Source organism: Nicotiana tomentosiformis, chromosome 9 (genome assembly GCF_000390325.3).
Source record: "Nicotiana tomentosiformis chromosome 9, ASM39032v3, whole genome shotgun sequence".
Classification (NCBI taxonomy): Eukaryota; Viridiplantae; Streptophyta; class Magnoliopsida; order Solanales; family Solanaceae; genus Nicotiana; species Nicotiana tomentosiformis.
Genome location: NC_090820.1, coordinates 46,405,212 through 46,426,122, shown reverse-complemented (window position 1 = coordinate 46,426,122; position 20,911 = coordinate 46,405,212). Strand labels below are relative to the sequence as shown.

General features: G+C 42.2%; 1 protein-coding gene across 1 annotated transcript; it reads left to right on the top strand.

Annotated features, from left to right (window-relative positions):
* The first annotated feature begins 19,276 nt into the window (after positions 1-19,276).
* Positions 19,277-19,780, top strand: LOC138898719 (uncharacterized). Its single transcript, XM_070184812.1, has one exon. It carries the CDS (start codon positions 19,277-19,279, stop codon positions 19,778-19,780), a length of 504 nt encoding a protein of 167 aa, XP_070040913.1.
* Positions 19,781-20,911: the final 1,131 nt, after the last annotated feature.

The following is a 20,911-nucleotide window of genomic DNA, read 5'->3' as shown; positions in this document are numbered from 1 at the left end:
CACAAACAGGCACAAGATCGTGCTTGGGAATCCTGGGATAGGAAGAAGGCTGGCCCGCAGCGAGGGGAACCGTGGGCACCTCATGGACGAGCAGGTGCCGCTACGCAACGTAAGGATTTGGGCCCGTGACACTTGGTATCAGAGCTGATTAAGTCCATACTATGCCATGGCATAACGTCAAGGCAAAGGGTGGATATGGCGAGTGCATTTTGTATGTCAGTGCCGAGATCACGTCAAAGCAGAGATTGATGTTCATATGCCACCAAAGATTGAGAACCCGATACTGATGGTCGATGAAAGAAATGGGTGATTCTATTGTCTTTCAAAGTCTAGGTCGCTACTGAATGAGGTGATATGCCGAGGAGTCGGATGGCCAAGAGAATGCCATGTTTGCCAGGTCGTACAACCATATTGCGAAAGAGTGGGAGCCTTGGACTATAAACTTTGGCATGATCATAGCGGAGATCTTGCTAAGGATACGTGCGACGCATCAAGTTGACTGTCTTTCCTTCGAGAGAAGACTTTGGGTTGCCTGAGGGCATTGCCAAGCTGAGGAGACGGATTCGAGTGAATAGCGAAGCTTCAAAATGGGGCGAGTTTCCAAGTTAGAAGGTGTCATCATTCTGGAAAGGGGTATGTCGAATGATCAGGGATCGTGAGCGTCCAGGTGCGAGGCACACCAAACCGGGAAGTCGTGCTAGTAGGGCCAAGAGGGCGCCTATCTATAGGGTAAGTATTGAACTACTACCGGGGGCATTGGTTATTTGCTGAGGAAGTGGCAACTGGAAAACAAAGAGCTTTGTTCGGAAATGCGGCGATGCTATGACTTTGGGAATGTACTACACACCAAAGGTCGTCCCAAGTGCTAGCCGAATGCCAAGTGGGACGACAGTGCTAAGATATATCCTCCACATTGGGTGTGGGAGGATCCCGCCATGCAAGAGGCATAAGGGCAAAGTCGTGGGTCTGGAAGCGAACACATCTTCAAGGTAGTGAGGGCAAGGAAATATAAGGGAGCGGAATGCTACGTGAGCTATGCCGAGAGGGGGTCTTAATGCTACGGGAGCGAAAGGCTATGGGAGCCATGCCAAATAGGGCATCTTAAGGCTACGGGAGCAAAAGGCTACGGGAGCGACGTCAAAAGAGCACATTGATGTGATAACCTGTGAAGGAAAGCTTCAGACGGACATGAAGGCCGTGAGGGTCATGGTGTGATTGACTAGTGTGGGTTAATCACAAAGTTAGACACCGGAGGGTGCAAGTGCGGAGGCACTTTCCAAGTGAACACTGAATGGAGGTGAAGTGCAGAGGCACGCTTGGAAGATACTTAGGGGAGAAGTGCATGGGGCATGAATCCTTTTGAGAAAGGACTTCGAGGAAGTCCAACCCACAGGATAAAGGGAGCTTAAATGGGCATACCTGAGGGGGAAGACTTCGGGATGTCTTAAGCCATGATATGTCATCGGGGACGATGACATTATGAGTGTGGGAGGATGTCACAACTCGCATTTTGGGGTTGTGATTTCGGCCAAGAATTGGTGAGAAAAGGTCCTTCTGATGATCTGACGTAGAGAAGTCTACTCGGGCAACTTGGGCTTTTTAATTTTAAGCATATATAAGGGGGGGTATAGGTGATGAAAGCTCCGACCTGCCTCCCCCATACGTGCTGCCACCGAGCCGTATAGAATGAGCTGCCTTGGGGGCAAACCTCAAGGGCCTGCCTAGATGACTCAAAGGAGTGTCAAATGTATCCACACAAGTTTGGGAACTCTTATGGATGGCGCAATGCCTTCGGGGCTACATTGGGCATCAACATGGTGCTGGAGGCTCGATGTATGGAACAACCAGCCTCGCGGGCTGCCGAATGTTGGAACGAGACCTCCGTACCGATTGGATACTTGATGCACCTGTCATAGGGGCTTTGGTTCAACCATGCAAGCATGGGTCCGTTGGCCTAAAGGTGCATGTGTGGGTGACGCTGCACTACTTCAGAATGGAAGCGTGCTGCAAGAGGGCTATGTATGGGCATGTCATGAAAGAGACGCATGACAATGGCCAAGGGCTAAAGGTTGCCTTACTCGGGCGAGGCCCGAGCTAGTTGCAGATGCACTAGGCGAGTGTCAAGCTTGAGGATTGGGCTGTGCTCGCGGGAGCGATGCTCAGTCTTGGGCTAAGGACAAGACATGTCCTAAGCCAATCCCCCAGGGCGCGCATGGATTGTGATCCTAAGATGAAGCACCATGACATGTCTAGGGCCAAAGGCCTAGACATCTTACGGGCAATAAAAGTTGGGGCGAGCCTACGGGCAAGTCCCACCAACAGGCATAGGATCGTGCTTGGGAATCCTGGGATGTGAATAAGGCTGGCCCGCGGCGAGGGGAACTGCGGGCGCCGCACAGGCGAGCAGGTGCTGCTACCCAACGTAAGGATTTGAGCCCGTGACATATAGGTTCATAGGTTTTATGAGTCATGAGCAAGTGCTTGGTAGAGGCTTGTAAATTGGTATGATGACATCCATACTTGTTACGATCCACAACCCCACCCAGTCGTGATGACACCTAACCTAACCTGCTAGGTAAGCCAAACAATATAAGTTACTACTAGAACGAGAAATCATCAATATGTTAATGAAATTGCAAAAGAATTGAATACAATTATCCCAAAGACTGGTAATACGAGTCATGAGCCACTATGATTTAGATTCACAAAGTGGTTAAAGGAATAAATACAACATCAGTTTTTAGGTTACATAAATAGAAATAAGGTCCTAATTTACCATGAACATATGGTAGGTCGAATATGGGATGCAACTACAACTTCAATGGCTGCCTTCGTCATCCACATCATCTCAGCTCCAAGATCTGCATGCAAGGTGTAGAAGTATAGTATGAGTACAACCGACCCCATGTACCTAGTAAGTATCTTAACTTTTAAGCCAAAAGATACTCACTTTGTAGAACTTGTAAAACTCATTAAAACGTATAATACATGAAAATATTCAATAAAGAAAATTACAAAATAAAGAATGTCAGCAGTAAAGGTGCTCAAACTAGGATAAGGTAATAAACAAACTATACCAATTAGACATGTTCAACAAATACAACATACACCAACCCCGCTCAAAAAGAGGTATGTGCCAAATACTCATACATGACTGTATATCTTTGTCCAACATGATCGAATTTCATTTCAAATGCCAAATAACGCATTTAAGAGAACCTTACAAGAATTAAAGATATCAAAGCTCGATGGCAACTTTCTTATCACGATAATCTGATATCCTACCAACGTAGACGAATCAATCTTAAAAACCAAATCATCAAATAACAACAGAGGCATAGATTAGCATGTTAGATGCAACGCAACAAAACATATAAAAATGCATGACACACATAATAAGTCACATGCATATTCAAGAATGTCACTCTTGTACCACCACATAAACATAAACAATAAAATCTCCCTAGGCCATCACATAACATCCCCACTGTGCCACCCTTATTTCATCACATGTGCACATCATAATAGAAGCCACCCTTATTTTAACACATGCGCATATCAACACCCTTACTTCGCCACGAGGACACCTCGAGAAAATGCCACCTTTATTTCATGTCATGCGAACAACAATAGACACAATTTCACGGAAACGACCTAGCGCTGACATTCCAAATCACAATCGCACGAAAAATTCCTCGTGCAACAATATCATCACAATCACACGACAAAGTCTTCGTACCACAATATCATCACAATCGCACGACAACAACCTCATCTCATGATATCATCACAATCAATATACTCAACATGTCCACAAGTGCTATAATCACAACATTTCAAGACAACAAGTTTTCATCAAGAGGCATATCCTCATAAATCATCAATAAAATGCACAAGGACATGATAACGATTAAAATGCAGATAAGGCATGACTACAGTTAAATCAATTATAGCAACAAAGTTCAAGTTGTCACATAAAGGATCACATATGTCTCACCAAGTGCACACATCCCAATAAAAGCACATCACAAGATTAAATATAGATGTATGTTCATAATCTACGTGTATCTACTTCCTAGGCAAATCTATCAAGTCTCAAGATTAACTCATCATGTACCAAACATAGTACCATTAGCCTCAATATTTATCTAGCATGGGTTATTGTGCTCACATATTCAATTAATAAAATAATACGTAGAATAAGGTATAACACACAACCAAATAATATTTTGAGTGAGCTAGAATCTACCATGAGCACGAACACCCATGTCACATGTATATACGCTTGTCACCTCATGTCATATGTATATACGCTTGTCACCTCATATATACATCACCCTCGCATGTAGACAACAATAACAATTAGTAGGAAAAATTCCCTAAACCAAAGTTAGACAAGACACATACTATAAAAATTCCTTCTCGCACGAATCAACCTTTGAATAGCTTGAATTTCAATCTAGTTGGTGAAAATCGCCTCAATCCGACCTCCTAAACTCAAAATATGATAAAATGAGCTTAAAGTCTGAAATAAGATCTCAGCCTAGAGCACACGTGACATACTTATTGCAGATCATCAGATCGAGTAGGAGGAGGATATCCCTATTTCGGTCATGCCAGTTAGACCTGCTCAAGTCCCAGAGGGGTTTATTGCTACCCAGTACTTTAGGACGCTTTAGTTGGCTTGGTCGGCCATATGGAGAGTGTGGGCCAGGATGATGCATTCCATATGGCACAAGCCATCTCTTAGGCTGGGGGAGTAGCCTAGACTCTCACTACTCACACTCCGGAGCAGATGGCTTATGGGTATCAAACTCTAGCAGTTCTGCTAGTTGAAGTAGTTCAGCCTAGTATTGCTACACATTCTGGGGAGGGATCCGTGATGTTGTCCGAGAGCTGAAGAGAATGGACAAGTTCACCAAGTTGTTCCCTATTTGATTTTGTTGTACACATTATAAGGACCCCCGAGATTTCTTGGACCGTTTCCATGAGGTATTGCATATCATGGGTATAGTGGAGTCCAATGGAGTCAACTTCGTAGTATTTCAGATGCATGGTTCTACCAAGAGGTTGTGGTAGGAGTATGTTTGAGGCATATAAACAGGTTTATCCCCACTCATTTGGGGTCAGTTCTCACAGTTATTCATGGAGAAGTTCATCCACTTTACTCAAAGAGAGAACTTTTGCATCCAGTTCGAGCGCCTCTAGCATGGTAACATGAGCGTTACCCAGTATGAGACTAGATTTGTAGATTTATCCTGTCATGCAGTTATGTTGATCCCTACTGAGATGGAGAGGGTGCATATATTTATAGATGAACTTACTTATGGTATCAAGTTACAGTTGGCCAAAGAGACCGAGGATGATATTCCCTTCACCCGAGTTATGGAGATTTCTAGGCGGTTCAAGCGGATTCGTGGTTAGGGTAGTGAGGCGGAATATAAAAATCGGACTCGTCATTTTGGTGGTTTCCATGGTGCCTCATCTAAAGGAAGGGGTTTATTTGGTAGAGGTTATCATATTAGGTCGGTTTAGTCAGCGCTTTAAGAATCACATGGTTCTTCAAGCAGTTGTGGTTCTTATGGGTCTTATCCTGAGCATCTAGCCTATAGTGCACCTTTATCTCCTACCAGTGCACCACCGATTCAAATCTATCACAGAGGTTATCTAGACTATTAGGGTCAGTCCCAGATTCTGCAGCCATGTCAATAGAAAAAATGCTTTAAGTGTAGAGGTCTGAGTCATATCAAGAGGGACTATACCTAACTTCATAGTAGTATGACACTACAGGTTACTCGTACCATGATTCCGGCACCGATCACTCCACCACCCGCTCAGCCAACTAGAGATAGGAGTTAGTCAACGCAGGGTGGTGATTAGGCCATTGAAGATGGAGGACATCTAAGGAGAGGCCGTCCGAGAGTTGAAGGTCAGATTGGTGGGGCTTATCCCCATTTCTATGCATTTCCAACTAGATATGAGGCAGAGTCATCTGATGTATTCATCACAGGTATTGTTACGATTTTCCATTGAGATGCATCAAGGTTCCACTTTTTCGTATGTGTCATGCTATTTTGCTTCATATTTGGATATGTCTCATGATTCTTTGAGTGCTCTTATTTATGTATCTACACCTGTTGGGTGTTTGATTGTTGTAGACTGTGTTTATCGCTCGTGTTTTGCCTTTATCGGGGGTTATGAGACTAGGGTAGACCTTTTATTACTCAAAATGGTGGAATTTGACATAATTTTAAGCATGGATTTGGTGTCACCATATCATGCTATATGGATTGTCATGCTAAGACCGTGATGTTGGCATTGCTGGGATTACCGAGGTTGGAGTGGAGAGGTTCATTGAGTCATGTTGCTAGTAGGGTGGTATCTTTTCTAAAGGCACAATGAATGGTAGAGAACGGGTGCCTGGCATACATAGCTTTTGTGAGGGATGTTAGTGATGATAATCCTACGGTTGAGTTAGTTCTGGTCGTTAGAAAGTTTATAGACGTGTTCCCAGCAGACCTACAAGACATAATGCCCTATAGGGATATTGATTTTTGTATAACTTAGTGCCAGGCACTCAGCCCATATCTATCCCACCATATCGCAAGGCACCATCGGAGTTGAAGGAGTTGTTTGATAATGGTTTCATCCAGCCTAGTATTTCGTCGTACGGTGCTCAAGTTCTGTTTGTGAAGAAGAAAGATGCTTCTATGCGGATGTGTATTGATTATAGACGGCTGAACAAGGTTACAGTGAAGAACTGCTACCTATTGTTGTGCATTGATAACTTATTTGACCAACTACATGGTGCTAGAGTATTATCAAGCATTGATTTGAGGTCAGGGTATCATCAGCTGAAGATTCACGATCCGAAAATTCTGAAGACTGCCTTTAGGACTCGGTATGGTCACTACAACTTCCTTATGATGTCATTTAGGCTGACCAATGCCATTTCAGACTTTAGGCCCACCCTGAGAAAAATCAAATTTTGAGATAAGAAGAGAGGTAAAAGAAATGAAACAAAATGTAAACGACATGGGTCTAAGGGGGTATTTTAGGATTTTGACTTATGAAATAATTTAGGTAACTAACTAAGAAGTTTCTAGGAATGAGGTCTAAGGCATGTCTAGCAAAAGAAATTTAAAAAGGGTCATGTGTGAGGAGTAAGCTATAAAAAGCCCCCTAAGAGCACTGAAACACTAGAAATCTTTTAAATTTTTCACTGAAACAAAGAAAGATTTGTGGTTGTATTTTGACTGGATACAAAATATTTAAGTATCAAATTATGGGCATCTTAAAAGTTGTTTGAAATCATGAAGTTTGCTCTTTGTTGCTAGATGCTAGTTGCTGAGCTCTATTGTAACGACACGGCCGGTTATTTTGCGTGTTGTAGCCCCATTTCCCCATTTATTTCTTATTACATACTCTTTGGTTATTATATGACTTGTCGGGATAGTTGGTTTGGTTTCGGGGATGTTTCAAAATGAGCCAGGACTCTTAGTCCCAAGGTCGGAAGCCTACGTTAAAAGAGTTGATCGGATGATGACTATTGAGTAAATGGCTCCGATATGGAGTTTTGATGGTTTTGATAGCTCCGTATGGTAATTTTGGACTTAAGAGTGTGTCTGGATATTAATTTGGAGGTCCATAGATGATTTTGGCTTTAATTGGAGAAAGTTAGAAAAATAAAAGTTTGACCGAGAGTTGACTTTGTGGTTACTAGACTCGAATTTTTGGTTTCAAAAGTTAAAATAGGTCCTTTGTGTCATTTATGACTTGTGTGCAAAATTTGAGGTCAATCGGAGTTGATTTGATAGCTTTCGAGATAGATTTTTGAAGTTGGAAATTCATTAGTTTTATTAGGCTTGAATCGATGTGTGATTCGTGGTTTTAATGTTGTTTGATACAGTTTGACGCTTCGAGCGAGCTCGTATGATGTTAAAGTAATTCTTGATTTGTTTGGTTGATGTCCCGGGGGCCTCGGATGTGATTCGAATCATGTTTGACGCATTTTGGAACTTTGAAGAACTGCTGGTTTTTGTTGTTGGTTTCCTTGTACGCGATCGCGAGTGGGATATCGAGATCACGAAGAGTTGTTTGTCACTGATGGTAGATTTTTCTATGTGATCGTGAGAAAAATCTGTGATTACGGAGTAGATGGCTTATGGATATCGAACTCTAGCAATTCTGCCAGTTGAAGTAGTTCAGTCTAGTATTGCTACACATTCTGAGGAGGGACCCGCATTGTTATCCGAGAGCTGAAGAGGTTGGAAAAGTTCACCAAGTTGTTCCCTATTCAATTTTTTGGTACACCTTATAAGGACCCACGAGATTTCTTGGACCGTTGCCATGAGGTATTGCACATCATGGGTATAGTAGAGTCCAATGGAGTTGACTTCATAGTATTTCAGATGCATGGTTCTACCAAGAGGTTTTGGTAGGAGTATGTTCGAGGCAGACAAACAGGTTCACCCCTACTCATTTGGGATCAGTTCTCACAGTTATTCATGGAGAAGTTCATCCACTTTACTTAAAGAGAGAACTCTCACAGCCAGTTCGAGTACCTCTTGCATGGTAGCATGAGCGTTACCCATTATGAGACTAGATTCGTAGAATTATCCCATCATGCAGTTATGTTGATCCCTACTGAGAGGGAGAGAGTGCGTAGATTTATAGATGGACTTACTTTTGGTATCAACCTACAGATGGCCAGAGAGACCGAGGATGATATTCCCTTCACCCGAGTTGTGGCAATTGCAAGGCGGATAACGAGGATTCGTGGGTAGGGTAGCGAAGAGGCATCTTTAAAGAGGATCGGTCATTTTGGTGGTTTCAATGGTGCCTCATCTAGAGGCGGTGGTTAATTTGGTAGAGGCCATCCTGTTAGGTCGGTTCAATCAGTGCTTTAATCATCACATGGTTCTTCCGGCAGTCGTGGTTCTTATGAGTCGTATCCTACGCAGCGAGCCTATAGTGCACCTTTAGCTCCCATCAGTGCACCACCGATTCAGAGCTATCACAGTGGTTATCCAGACCATCAGGGTTAGTCTCACATTCTGCAGCTAACGTCAAGAGAAAGAGTGCTTTACATGTAGAGGTATGAGTCATATCAGGAAGGACTGTACCGGACTACACCGTAGTATGCCACTGTAGGTTACTCGTGCCATGATTCTAGCACTGATCGCTCCACCGCCCGCTCTGCTAGCTAAAGATAGGAGCTAGGTAGCCCGGGGTGCCAGTTAGGCCATTAGAGGTCGAGGCCATCCAGGGAGAGTCGTCCGACAAGTGGAGGTCATATTAGTGGGCTTAGCCCCATTTCTATGCATTTCCAGCTAGAGATAAGGCAGAATCGTCTGATTCATTCATCACAGGTATTGTTACTATTTTCCATAGAGATGCATCGATTTTATTTGATCAGGGTTCCACTTATTCGTATGTGTCATCCTATTTTGCTTCATATTTGGATATGTCTCGTAATTCTTTGAGTGCTCTTGTTTATGTATCTACACCTGTTCGGGATTCGATTGTGGTAGACTGTGTTTATCACTCGTATTTTGACTTTATCGAGGGTTATGAGACTAGCGTATACCTTATATTACTCAATATGGTGGAATTTGACATAATTTTGAGCATGGATTTGTTGCCACCATATCACGCTATTATGGATTGTCACGCTAAGACTGTGACATTGGCAATGTCGGGATTGCCGAGGTTTGAGTGGAGAGGTTCATTGAGTCATGTTGCTAGTAGGGTGGTGTCTTTGTTAAAGGCACAACGAATGGTAGAGAATGGGTGTCTGGCATACTTAGCTTTTGTGAGGGATGTTAGTGTTGATACTCTTACGGTTGAGTTAGTTTTGGTCATTGAAACGTTCCTAGACGTGTTCCCAGCAGACCTACCAGGCATACTGCCCTATAGGGATATTGATATTTGTATTAACTTAGTGTCGGGCACTCAGCCCATATCTATACCACTGAAGAACTGTTACCCATTGTCGTGCATTGATAACTTATTTGACCAGCTACAGGGTGCTAGAGTATTATCAAACATTGATTTGAGGTCAGGGTATCATCAGCTGAAGATTCATGATCCGAATATTCTGAAGACTGCCTTTAGGACTCGGTATGGGCACTACGAGTTCCTTATGATGTCATTTGGGCTGACCAATGCCAATTCAGACTTTAGGCCCACCCTGAGAAAAATGAAAATTTGAGATAAGAAGAGAGGTAAAAGGAAGAGTAAAAGAAATGAAACAAAATGTAAACGACATGGGTCTAAGGGGGTATTTTAGGATTTTGACTTATGAAATAATTTAGGTATCTAACTAAGAAGTTTCTAAGAATGAGGTGTAAGTCCTGTCTAGCAAAAGAAATTAAAAAATGGTTGGGTGTGAGGAGTAAACTATAAAATTACCTCTAAGAGCACTGAAACACTAGAAATCTTTCAAGTTTTCACTGAAACAAAGGAAGAAAGGTATGTGGTTGTATATTGACTAGATACAAAATATTTAAGTGTCAATTTCTTGGCATCTTAAAAGCTGTTTGAAATCATAAAGTTTGCTATTTGTTGCTAGACACTAGTTGATGAGCTCTATTGTACCGACCTGGTCGGTTAATTTGAGTGTTGTAGCCCCATTCCCTATTTATTACTTATTACATGCTCTTTTGTCATTATGTGATTTTTCGGGATAGTTGGTTTGGTTCCGGGGATATTTCGGAATGAGTTGGGACACTTAGTCCCAAGGTCGGAAGCCTAAGTTAAAACAGTTTATCGGATATTAACTATTGAGTAAATTACAACGGAATGGAGTTTTGATGGTTTTGATAACTCCATATGGTGATTTTGTACTTAGGAGTATATGTGGATATTGATTTGGAGGTCCATAGATGATTTTGGATTTAATTGACAAAAGTTAGAAAAATAAAAGTTTGACCGAGAGTCGTCTTTGTGGTTACTGGACTCGAATTTTGGTTTCGGAAGTTGGAATAGGTCCTTTGTATCATTTATGACTTGTGTGCAAAATTTGAGGTCAATCGGAGATGATTTGATAGGTTTCGGCATCGATTCTTTGAAGTTGGAAATTCAATAGTTTCATTAGGCTTGAATCGATGTGAATTCGTGGTTTTAATGTTGTTTGATGTAATTTGACTCTTTAAGCGAGCTCGTATGATGTTATAGTAATTCTTAGTTTGTTTGGTTGAGTCCCGGGGGTCTCGGGTGTGATTCGGATTATGTTCGGCGCATTTTGGAACTTTGATGAACTACAAATTTATGTTGCTAGTTTCCTTATACGCGATCGCGAGGGGGATATATCGTGAAGAGTTTTGTCACTGATGGAAGATTTTTCTACGCGATCATGAGAATAAGTCTGCGATTATGGAGCCTTGGCATTTAATGAATCGCGAACGCGTAAGTTGAGTCACATCCGCGAAAAAGAAAAGAGAAGGCTGGGAGTCCACGAAATTTGTTCCTCGCGATCGCGTGAAGGGTTATGCGATCATGTAGCTTGAGGAGACTATGAATCGCGTTCGTGCATGGGATTCTGTGTTCACGGAGAGTTAATTTGGCAGCCCGTCAACCTTTGCTTCGCGATTGCGAAGAAAAGCATTTGGGTAGACTTTTAAATATTAAAAACGAGGGTAGAGTTATATTTCATAATTGGACTTTGGGAGCTTGGATTGAGGCGATATTTGGAGGTATTTTCAACGAATTGAATGGGTAAGTGATTCTAACTCAGATTTGGTTAATATACATGAATCTATAATTGTTTTTATCATTTAGTTAGTGTTTTGGGTTGGAAAAATTGTAGAAACTTCATAGGCTTCAAAATTGAGAATTTGAAGGTCAAGTTGTGATCAGAATCGAGTAATTTTGGTATGGTTGGATTTGTGGTTGAATGGGTGTTTGGATTTTATAATCTTTGTTAGATTTTGAGACATGGTCCTTTGGTTAACGTTTTGAGTTGACTTTTTGACTTTTGCTTAAGAACTTAGCTTTATCATTTGGAATTGATTCATATAGCTTGTGTTGATTGTATCGTGTTATTTATGGCTAGGTTCATGGCGTGCAGAGGCTGATTCGCGTGGCAAGGGCTTATTAGAGTAGATATTGCATGGTTTGAGGTAAGTGACACTTCTAAACTTATTTCTGAGGGAATGAATCCCTGAATTACGTGTTATGTGGTGGTGTTGAGGTGACACATATGCTAGGTGACGAGCATATAGGCGTGCACCGTGGTAATTGTGACCCGATCAATTTCGTGGTACTGTGTAGTCATCAAACCTTGTTTATATTCATGTGATCCCTATGTGTTAGAGTAATTGAGTTGCAATCCATGTTATAAATCATCTTGGGATTTATGTTTATCCGGTTGAGACCCACTGGGGTGATTTCTACTGTTGAATTATTTGCTTAGATGGCAATTTTGTTCTCAGTCACACCCGTCATTTGCATATCATATCTCAGTCTATGTTACTATTTATTTTCGTATCATATATTATTGTTTGGGCTGATTGGCATGAGATTTGTGAGCCCGGGAGACTGGAGAGATTGATGATTGAGTTGGGGCCTGAGAGCCGTGTTATGAGTGCAATTTTTGGATCGATCTGCACGCCACAGCAGGTCTTATGGATATATATATATATATATATATATATATATATATATATATATATATATACATGTATTAGTACATGTACTAATATTAGCGCTTGGGTAGGATCTACCCCTCCGAAGTCTGACATACCAGCACTGAGCGCAGGTACCGTATAGTGCAAAGTGACTGAGTGTGATGAGCGAGAATTGAGACAGTCATATTGAATACTCTGAGGGTGTGAGTACATGAAGTTCTCATTGTGTTGCATCACATGTAACTTGCACATTGACATGTAGATATACAGATGTATTATCTCTCATATCAATCATACTTAGCATATTTTATCTGAATTGAGCTTAACTATTAAATCTAATAGCATGTCTACATTCCTGCATTGTGTCTATGTCATATTTCCTGCCCTATATGTATTCTTAATAATATGTATTTGGATTGTATTGGTTGAGCTCATCACTGCATTCCGCCCACAGTTAGTCTTGTTACTTATTAAGTACATTGGGTCGGTTGTACTCATACTACACTCTGCACTTAGTGTGCAGATCCAGGTACTTCGGAGCACGGTGGTTGCTAGATTTGGATCTTTATCTATAGGAGACTATTGAGGTAGCTACTTTGCCGTTCGCACACTTTGATTCTCCTTTTTTTTAGTTATTGTACTGTTCTATCTTTCTAGACAGTGTTTAGCAGTCAGATTATGTTGTCAGTTAGATGCTCATGTACTTAATGACATCCAGTTTTTTGGGGATATTGTAATGAGTCGTGGTATTTTCTTATCATTATTTATTAGATTTTTACCCTTTAGTTTATTTTACTATGTTTCCAAATTTAAAGAAGTGTAGTTTATTGTGAATATCGGCTTGCCTAGTATTGTGATAGGAACCATCAAGACATGTGAGATTTGAGTCATGACAAGGTTGTATTAGAGCCTAGGTTACATAGGTCTCACGAGTCATGAGAAGGTTTAGTAGAGTCTTGCAGATCGGTACGGAGACGTCTGTACTTATCTTCGAGAGCCCTAACCATTGGGAAAAGTTTACTTTTTTGTATTCTTATCATGCGAATGTTTTGATTCCAGAAACTAAACGTCTGATATTCTATTCTCTCACATATGGTGAGGACGCGTGCTACCGGATTGGGCGGACGGCCACCATTACCACCAGCTAGGGCCACGCGAGGCCGGGGTTGCGGTAGAGGCCAACATATAACTCGTACAATATCTAGAGCAGCACCTTTAGGTCCACTAGTTGCTCCAGCTCAAGAGCATATTCCAGATGTACTAGAGCCGATGGGACCAGCTCAGGCACCAGTTGTGCCCATTGTGATCCAAGGCCTTCAGGAGGCTCTAGCCCAGATATTGATTGTTTGCACTAGTCTTGCTCGGGCGGTTTCAGTTGCGGCCGTTCCAGCCACTTCTTAGGCTGAGGGAGGTGCTCAGCCTCCCGCTGCCCATACTCCAGAGCAAGTCATGAAGGGACGTTAGACACCGGGGGTACTACCAGCCCAGTCGATTGAAGTTTCTCAGGCCCATATAGGTCTCGTTATATGTGATGAGGAGCATAAGAGATGAGAGACGTTCGGGAGGCTCGAGCCTCCATCATTCAGTGGGAATGAGTCAGAGGATGCTCGGGACTTCTTAGATAGGTGCCAGCAGATTCTTCGCATGGCGGATATTATGGAAACTAGTGAGGTCTCATTTAAAACTTTTAATTTGATGGTGGGAGACCTATGAGAAGAGCAGGCCAACCGATGATGCAATACTTTCATGGCACAAGTTCTCCGCTCTCTTCTTGGAAAGGTTTATGCCACCGACCTGCGGGGAAGAGTTGCATAGGCATGTTGAGAAGCTATGCTAGGAGGGTATTTCCATGATCCAGTACGAGATGTGATTTTTAGAGTTGGCTCATCATGCAACTTGGTTGGTTCCCACAGAGAGGGAGAGGATTAGGAGGTTCATTGATGGCCTCAACTATGGACTGCACTTTCTTATTACTAGAGAGAATGTATCAGGTGCTATGTTTGACGAGGTGGTTGATACTACTTGGCGGGTAGAGTTGGTCTGTAGTGAGAAGCGTGTGGAGAGGGAGGCCAAGAGGCCTTGTGGTTTGGGTGGTTTCATCGGTGTTTCTTCTAGGGGTCAGTCCCACCACAGCATAGGTCGTCTTTACATGCCCACTCAGATGGCTCGTCTGGTTCATCATGGTGCATCCGCTAGCCATGGTTAATATAGTTCATGTTCGGGTCAATCATCTCTTAGTGCCCTCCCAGCTCAGAGTTCATCTTGTTCTCCATTAGTTCAGGGTTAATCTGTACCAGGTTCTTCTAGCAATTATTCTGGTTCTTGGGGTCCGATTTAGTCTCCACCACCATTGACGTATCAGAGTTTCTATGAGTGTGGAGAGTTTGGACATGTGAGGAGGTATTGTCCTTGTCAGTTGGGAGGTCGAGTTCAGTAGAGGGGTCAGGCTCTGACTTCTGCACCAGTTACCTTACCACCCGCTCAGCCAGGTCGGGATGGGGCTCAAGCAGCTAGAGGTCGCCCTAGAGGGGGAGCCGATCAGGCGGCGGTCAGGCTCGATTCTATGCTATTCCATCCAGGCCATAGGCCGTTGCTTCAGACACAGTGATCACAACTATTGTCTCAGTATGCCAGAGAGATGATTCTATATTATTTGACCTTGGTTCCACTTATTCGTATGTATCATCATATTTTGCTAGTTATTTGGATATGCTCCGTGTGTATTGGTTTTGTGTGGTGACTATTGGGGATTGGAGACTAGAGTTGATCTCTTATTGCTTAGTAAGGTTGATTTTTACGTGATTTTGGGTATGGATTGGTTGTTCCCATCTCATGCTATTTTCTATTTTCATGATAAGACTATGATGTTGGCGATGCCGGGATTGCCGAGGATCGAGTGGAGAGGTTCCCAACAGGGTGATTTCATATTTTTAAGGCCCAACAGATGGTTGGGAAGGGGTGTCTGCCATATTTAGCCTTTGTGAAGGACATTGGTGTTGATACTCCTGCTATTGATTATGTTTCGGTAGTGTGATCCTTTACATATGTGTTTCCTACAGACCTGCTTGGCATGCCACCCGACAGGGATATTGATTTGGGTATTGACTTGGTGCCGGACACTCAGCCCATTTCTATTCCTCTGTATCGTATGGCACCAGCAGAGTAGAAGGAATTGAAAAAGCAGCTTCAGGAGCTTCTTGATAAGGGATTTATTAGGCCTAGTGTGTCGCCTTGGGGTGCACCGGTTCTGTTTGTGAAGAAGAAGGATGGTACTATACGGATATGCATTGACTACATACAGTTGAACAAAGTTACAATCAAGAACAAGTATCCTTTGCCCCGCATGGATGATTTATTTTACCAGCTTCAGGGAGCTAGAGTGTTCTCTAATATTTATTTGAGGTCTAGATATCACCAGTTAAATATTCGGGACTCGGATATTTTGAAGACAGCATTTAGGACCCACAATGATCACCATGAGTTCCCTGTAATGTCTTTTGGGATGACCAATGCCCAACAACATTCATGCATCCGATGAATAGTGTATTCCAGCCATATCTTGATTCGTTTATCATAGTATTTATTTATGATATCCTGGTGTACTCACGCAGTCAGGAGGAGGATTCCCAGCATTTGAGGATTGTATTATAGAGTTTGAGGGAAGAGAAGATTTATCCCAAGTTCTCCAAGTGTGAGTTTTGGCTCAGTTCGGTGGAGTTCTTGGGGCACGTGGTGTCCAGTGAGGGGATTAAGGTGGATCCAAAAAAGAAAGAGGCAGTTCAGAGTTGTCCCAGACCGTCTTCAGCTACTGAGATTTAGAGTTTTCACGGATTGGACGGATATTATCGTCGCTTCGTGGAGGGCTTCTCGTCCATTGCAACGCCTTTGTCCAGGTTGACATAAAAGGGTGCTCCATTCAGGTGGTCAAATGAGTGTGAGGAGAGCTTTCAGAAGCTCAAGATTGCATTGACCACAACTCTAGTTCTAGTTTTTCCTTCAGCATCAAGCTCTTATACAGTGTTTTGTGATGCTTCTCGGATTGGTATTGAGTATGTCTTGATAGAGGGGGGTAGAGTGATTGCTTATGCTTTACGCCAGTTGAAGCCCCATGAGAAGAACTGTCATTTTCATGATTTGGAGTTATCAGCTATCATTCATGCATTAAAGATTTGGATGCATTATCTCTACGGTGCACCTAGTGAGGTATTTACGGATCATCGGAGTCTCCAGCACTTGTTCAAACAAAAGAATCTAAATTTGAGGCAGCGGAGATGATTGGAGTTGCTAAAGTATTATGATATTACCATTCCGTGTCATCCCGAGTGTCACATCCCAAAACTGAGGAGCGCGACCGGCGCTCAGCAGAGTGAACGCGGCCGAGCAAGCTTGTTAGACACATTCTACCCGACTCACTTACGATCAAGAAAAGACATGATTTCATCAATTATACAATAGGAGATCATACCAACACATTACTAAGCCAATTCATTAGGGACCTCATTATTAAGTTTTAATGTACATACATCTTGCGATTCACCCGTGATCAAGAAAAAACATGATTTGATAAATTATACAGTAGGATGTTCATACATACGATGCCAAATCGTTTGATTATCCATTACTCCTTTAAGTCTCAAAATACATAATTCCTATAGTTCGAATGGAACAAGTGATCAAACACAACATAACTGGTTTAACATTCCCAACACCCATATACAACCCACATAGTGTCTATGGAGCCTCTAAAGATACAAAAGAGATTGAAGATGGTGCCGGCAACAAGGCCTCGGCTATACCTCAAAAAGTGACCACAATATAAATAAAAGGTACAATACATGACCTCGAAATGAAATGGGGCTCACCAAGTCCGCTGGGAAGATGATGATGTACCACTAACTACGATCAACATTGTCTGCTATATAACCACCTGCATCCATTTAAAGATGCAGCGCCCCCGGAAAAAGGGACGTTAGTACCGTTAAATAGTACTAGTATTTAAAGCTAAAACACTATCTCAATAGAATGGACAATAATATAAGGGGAAAACAGTCATGAGTTAAATAAGAGCTTCAAAACAATACTAAAATATCAAGTAAGGATCACATAAGTTCTCAAGTCAATTTCCATCTTATTAGGTTGTGTAATCTTTAGTTCCATTCAAAATAACAGTGTGTTCTTACACGGAGTCCGATCTCGACCCGATCGGCTAGGTCGTCTCATTTGAGACATCAACCATATCCATAATTTTAATTATCATTTCTAACACAGTTACCACCATGTGTGAGGCATGGCATCCAATCATGGCCCGATCGGCTAGGCCATCTCACTTGAGACATCATCCTTTTAATTGTTCAACTCAATTCACATTTCCTTCCCATCTTTCATTACATGGCACGAGTAGCCTCATTTATTAAGTCGTTCTTGGCACTTGGCCGTATCTTACAATTCAAATATTTCCCTTTTTATACATTCAAATAACAATATCATCCATGTCAATAAGTCCTATCACATAAGGCGTTGCACACATAATGGAAAAATCTTGGAAAATCTTAATCACAAGGAGGCTTTTCATACAAATTAGGTTAGCAAGCTTTATTCGACACTTGACATGAATTCTTAACCTTTCTCAACTCATATTCCTCATTTCAAACACATTCTCAAAAAGCATGATGACACGATAAACATTTAGAACAATTATTGAACATAAAACTTTCAACACAACACATTAAGGCAGCCAATTCTAAGTATGATCAAGTTAGGAACTTACACCAAATACTTGAACACCAGGGGATTCTAAGAAGAAGAAAGTTAGCCATACATACCTAAATTGAGCTTCTTTAAACTCTACAATGTTCTGTAATTCTTAGCAACCTCCATCTATTTTGGAAATATAACAATTTGAAATAAAATTAGGAAGATGATCATGATTCTAGCTCATTTGAGCATTCTATCAAACACTAGGTGCACATTAAGTCTCTAAGGTCCTTTTAAAGAGGATTTCATCAATCCACAACCCATCCTTCACCATTTTTGGCTCAACAATATTCCTATACCCGTTGATAACACATGCAAGCAAGATAACAACTCCAATACCCATGAACTTTCTTGATAATTGCCCATTTTTTAGTTAGAATTCGAAATTAAGGGTTAGGGTGTAGAATATTACCTCAAGTATGAAGATCTAGTGTGTTTTCCTTGTTAATCTTCAAAGATTTGTGTAAGAACTGAAGGATGATTTGGTGAAGATCACTTTCTCACTCTAGGGCTCCTTCTCTCACTCTAAAGCATTAGGTTTCTGTTCAAAAATGACCCATTGCGTGTATTTAATGAAGTTGGGTCGGGTTATAGTGATAAAAGAATAGATACTCCGAAGTTCCGGACCGGGCTATAGACCGCCAGGCTAAAGCCTGGTCTTAGCATGCTACAGGACTGGCCTCACCAAGCTAAAGCCTGGTCTTATACCTGGCCTCGCCAGGTCAAAATATTTCAACTCCACAATGCACTGTTCAACCCAAAAACTCCGAAAATACAATATATTAGCCTACCTTGGCACCACAAAACCTTAAATTACTTAGTGAAATTTTTTGGGGCCTTACACCGGGAAGGCCATTGTGGTGGCCGTTGCCTTGAATATAAAGGCGGTAAGTATGGGTAGCCTTGCATTTATTCTGGTAGGTGAGAGACCGCTTGCATCAAATGTTCAAGCCTTGGCCAATCAGTTTGTGAGGTTAGATGTTTCAGAGCCAAGTCGAGTTCTAGCTTGTGTGGTTTCTTGGTCTTACTTGTATGAATGCATCAGAGAGCGTCAATATGATGACCCCCATTTGTTTTTCCTCAAGGACATGGTTCAAAACGGTGATGCAAAAGAGGTTAGTATTGGGGATGATGGGGTGTTGCGAATGCAGGGTCAGACTTGTGTGCCCAATGTGGATGGGCTACATGAGTTCATTCTTGTGGAGGCACACTGTTTGCGATATTCCATTCATCTGGTTACCACAAAGATATATCAGAACTTGAGGCAGCACTATTGGTGGAGGAGGATGAAGAATGATATAGTGGAGTTTGTATCTCGGTGCCTAAATTGTCAGCATGTGAAGTACGAGCATCAGAGGATGGGTGGATTGCTTCAGAGGCTTGAGATTCCGAAGTAGAAATGGGACTGTATCACCATGGACTTTGTAGTTGGGATCCCACAGACTACGAGGAAGTTTGATGCTATTTGGGTGATTGTGGATTGGTTGAACAAGTCTGCGCGTTTAAATTCGGTTAGAACTACCTATTCTTCAGAGCGGTAGACAGAGATCTACATCCGCGGGATTGTTTGCCTTCACGATGTGCCAGTGTCCATCATTTCAGATCGGGACACGCAGTTCACGTCGTAGTTCTAGATGGTAGTGCAGCAAAAGTTAGGCACACGGGTTGAGTTGACTACAAAATTTCACCCTCAGATGGACGGACAGTCCGAGCGTACTATTCAAATATGGGAAGATATGTTACACACTTGTGTCATGGATTTTGGGGGCTCTTGGGATCAGTTTCTTTCGCTTGTAGAGTTTGCCTATAACATCAACTACTAATCGATCATTTAGATAGCTCCGTTTGAGGCTTTGTATGGGAGACAATGTTGGTCTCTTGTGAGTTCATTTGAGTCGGGTGAGGCTAGGCTATTGGGTAATGACTTCGTTCAGGATGCTTTGGACAAGGTTAAGTTAATTCAGGATCAGCTTCACACGGCGCATTCTAGACATAAGAGTTATGCCAATCTTAAGGTTTGTTATGTTGCTTACTTAAGAGGATTAGAGAGGTGGCTTACAAGCTTGCATTGCCACATAATCTATCGAGTGTTTCATGTTTCCATGATGCGGAAGTATGCCGGTGATCTGTCTCATGTTTTGGACTTCAGTACGGATCAGTTGGATGGTAATTTGACTTATGATGTGGAGCCGGTAGCCATTTTGGATTGACAGGTTCGAAAGTTGAGGTCAAAGAACATAGCTTTAGTGAAGGTGCATTAGAGAGGTCGGCCAGGCGAGGAGGCTACTTGGGAGACCGAGTGGGATATGCGGAGCAAATATCCACGCCTATTTGAGACTTTGGGTCTGATTCTAGACCCGTTCAAGGATGGACGTCTATCTAAGAGGGGGAAGATGTAATGACCCGGCCGGTCATTTTGAGTGTTGTAGCCTCGTTCCCCTATTTATTGCTTATTCCATGGTCTTTTGTCGTTATGTGACTTGTCGGGGTACTTAGTTTAGTTCTAAGAATATTTTGGAATGGAGTTT

Bases quoted from the DNA above. Each gene is read 5' to 3' on its own strand.
- LOC138898719 (XM_070184812.1), top strand. From the start codon at position 19,277: ATGGGTAGCCTTGCATTTATTCTGGTAGGTGAGAGACCGCTTGCATCA.